General features: G+C 41.6%; 1 protein-coding gene across 1 annotated transcript; it reads left to right on the top strand.

Moving 5' to 3' along the window:
• Positions 1–682: 682 nt before the first annotated feature.
• On the top strand, positions 683–2295 carry LOC134658150 (uncharacterized). Its single transcript, XM_063513759.1, has 2 exons — positions 683–869; positions 1225–2295. The coding sequence occupies exons 1-2, from the start codon at positions 683–685 to the stop codon at positions 1980–1982; spliced, it is 945 nt and encodes a 314-aa protein (XP_063369829.1). The 3' UTR covers positions 1983–2295.
• The last annotated feature ends 362 nt before the right edge of the window (positions 2296–2657 follow it).

Here is a 2657-nt window from a genome sequence, read left to right as displayed (position 1 = left end):
AACATACGTCAAACTGAGTCAACGTATATATTGTTAAATACTTACTACTGTGTTTATGATATGGCAAAAATGAGTACCAACATTTATATTCGGAGCAAAGTGAGCTTATCATAGCATACGCCGTGTCTCAGTCGCACATCTTGCGTCGGCGTGTCGTAAAACATGTTATTGGCAATAAACGGATTATTTGAGAGCCACATTAGCACGAAACACGCGAAATATGGGACGCGAAACGCCCCTTTGACTCTACTTGAAGGAATTTAGTCCAATTTGTTAATATTAAATCTGTCCTATTTGAAATCGGTATTTTGGGTTATTCGAAATGAAGATAAGGGTGGGTCGGCAAAGCTCACGTGACAACCCTGGAGTTGCAGGCGTCATTACGCTATGGCGACCGCTTACAATCAGGCGGGCCGTGCGTGTTTGCCACCGAAGTGGTATACAAAATAGAATTATACTTCGGGTGTCGACCGAAGACGATTACATATATTTACTTGCAGCAGTACGAGAGTATGTGCCGTCTCTGTCACACATTTAGAGTAAACCTAGAAAGCAAAAGGAATCCTATCGCCTCTCTCACTCCCGCATGACGGTTCCCCGTCACGTGGTAACCTCATTACGTGATTTTGTGTCGTCAAGTTCACACGTTATTCTTCTGACCGGGACTAGATTCGTGGTAAAAATGGGAAAAAGGAAGAGGTCTAGGTCAAAGGAAAGTGATTATAATGATATTTTAAGAAAAATGAAAAAATTAGAACGCAAGTTAAAGGAAAGACGAGAACGGTCGTTATCAGTGAGTTCAAATTCATCGAGTTTAAACTACCGCGATGAAAATTATGATTATGACCGATATTACGATGTTTATCCAGGTATGTTATCTAAGTATATTTGGATTTAAGGTTTAATTATGTTTCTTCTTCTTCGTTGTCAGTAGGTACGTAACACGCTTATCTACATGTACCTACGCTGCATTTATCCTAATCGCTAATAGGTATGTTTACAAACCATTGTGTTACATTTTTAACCGGTAAATTAATCCGCACGGGTACCTACCTTGGACCCCGCTGTGCATGGGTACCTATCTTGGACCCGGTCTGCTTGAGGGTACCTACCTTGGACCCGCCTGGTATGCCTGCATTACGTTATGGGTAATTACGTTAGACCCACTTTTACATGTATGGGTTACTATCTTGTACCTTGTAAACTTGGACCCTGTCATTCTAGATCTTTTAGGAGAGGACCCTTCTACTAAAAAGATTTACGGTGCAAGCTTACATAAAGACATTGCCCCAAGGTGGGCTCATATTCTTACTAATGGTCTGACGAAAGAATCTCAAGCGGATCTAATAAAACAATATCGGTTACCCGAAAACTGCACCAATTTATCATCGCCAAAATTGAATCCTGAAATAAAAGCTGCGCTCTCCGAATTAAATATCAAACAAGATCAGTATAGCCAGGGTAAACAAAATCAAATTGGAAGCGGTCTCGCAGCTCTAGGACAAGCTTTAAATTGGGTTGTCACAGCCAAAGATATTGTACCTCCAGATATTGTTAAAGCCTTAATTGACGCCGGGAGGCTTATCTGCGACAACCACTACAGGGAATCGTTATCGCGTAGATATGCGATACTGAACACACTTAACAGAAACATCAGAGATACTGTTAAAGATACAAAGATTGACGAGAATCTCTTTGGATCCAATTTATCTGACCACTTGAAGTCATCAAAAGCAATAACGAAGACTGGCTCTGAAATGAAGCCAGCGCCCCGCCCACCATACAGGGCGCCATCAGCTTTCCAGCCACAAAGAGGAGCTTTAAACTCGAGGGGGAACTCGCGCGCAGCAGCGACCGAGCCACGGACAGCGCCTGCGTCCCGCCGGCCGCCGCCTGCCCCGCAGCCGCGAGATCGCCGCCAGCCTGCCACGCGGGGCCGTCATCGCGCTTCCGGATATTCGAGACATCAGAGGAGACATTAATGGAACCACAGGTACTGGTAGCAGGACGCTTAAAATATTTTTACGATAAATGGACCGAACTTACCGATGACCATACTATCCTAAATTGGGTCAAAGGTTATACAATACCGTTCAAAGAACGGCCTATACAGACAATGCAACCAAAAAATAATGCTTGTAATTCTCATTCTCAAATGAGCATTATTGATAATTGCATTACCGAACTTCTGACTTCTAAATTCATCTCACCTTGCACACCTTGTGAAGGTCAATTTATTTCCCCGATTTTTACAGTGCCTAAGCCAAACGGGAAATACAGGTTTATATTAAATTTAAAAATGTTAAATAATTATATTGATGTGGACCACTTTAAGATGAAGGACCATCGCACTGCTTTAAAGCTTTTACAACGTAATTATTATATGGGTTCTATTGACTTACAAGATGCGTATTTTCTAATCCCAATAGATGAAAATGATAAAAAGTTCTTGCGATTCGAATGGAAATCACAAATATACGAGTTTAATGTACTCCCGTTTGGCCTATGCACTGCACCATATGTATTCACTAAGCTGTTAAAACCTGTTTTGCAATACTTGCGCTCATCGGGTCTAATGTCAGTAGTTTATCTTGATGATTTTTTGTGCATCGGCCAAACTTATGATGAGTGTTTGAAAAACATCACCATAACAAAAG

Source organism: Cydia amplana, chromosome 21 (assembly GCF_948474715.1).
Source record: "Cydia amplana chromosome 21, ilCydAmpl1.1, whole genome shotgun sequence".
Taxonomy (NCBI): domain Eukaryota; kingdom Metazoa; phylum Arthropoda; class Insecta; order Lepidoptera; family Tortricidae; genus Cydia; species Cydia amplana.
The sequence above is the reverse complement of the archived record's forward strand: the minus strand, read 5'-3'. Positions and strand labels throughout refer to the sequence as shown.

Bases quoted from the DNA above. Each gene is read 5' to 3' on its own strand.
- LOC134658150 (XM_063513759.1), top strand. From the start codon at position 683: ATGGGAAAAAGGAAGAGGTCTAGGTCAAAGGAAAGTGATTATAATGAT. The intron at 870-1,224 runs GTATGTTATCTA...CTGTCATTCTAG, and splicing joins ATATTACGATGTTTATCCAG to ATCTTTTAGGAGAGGACCCT.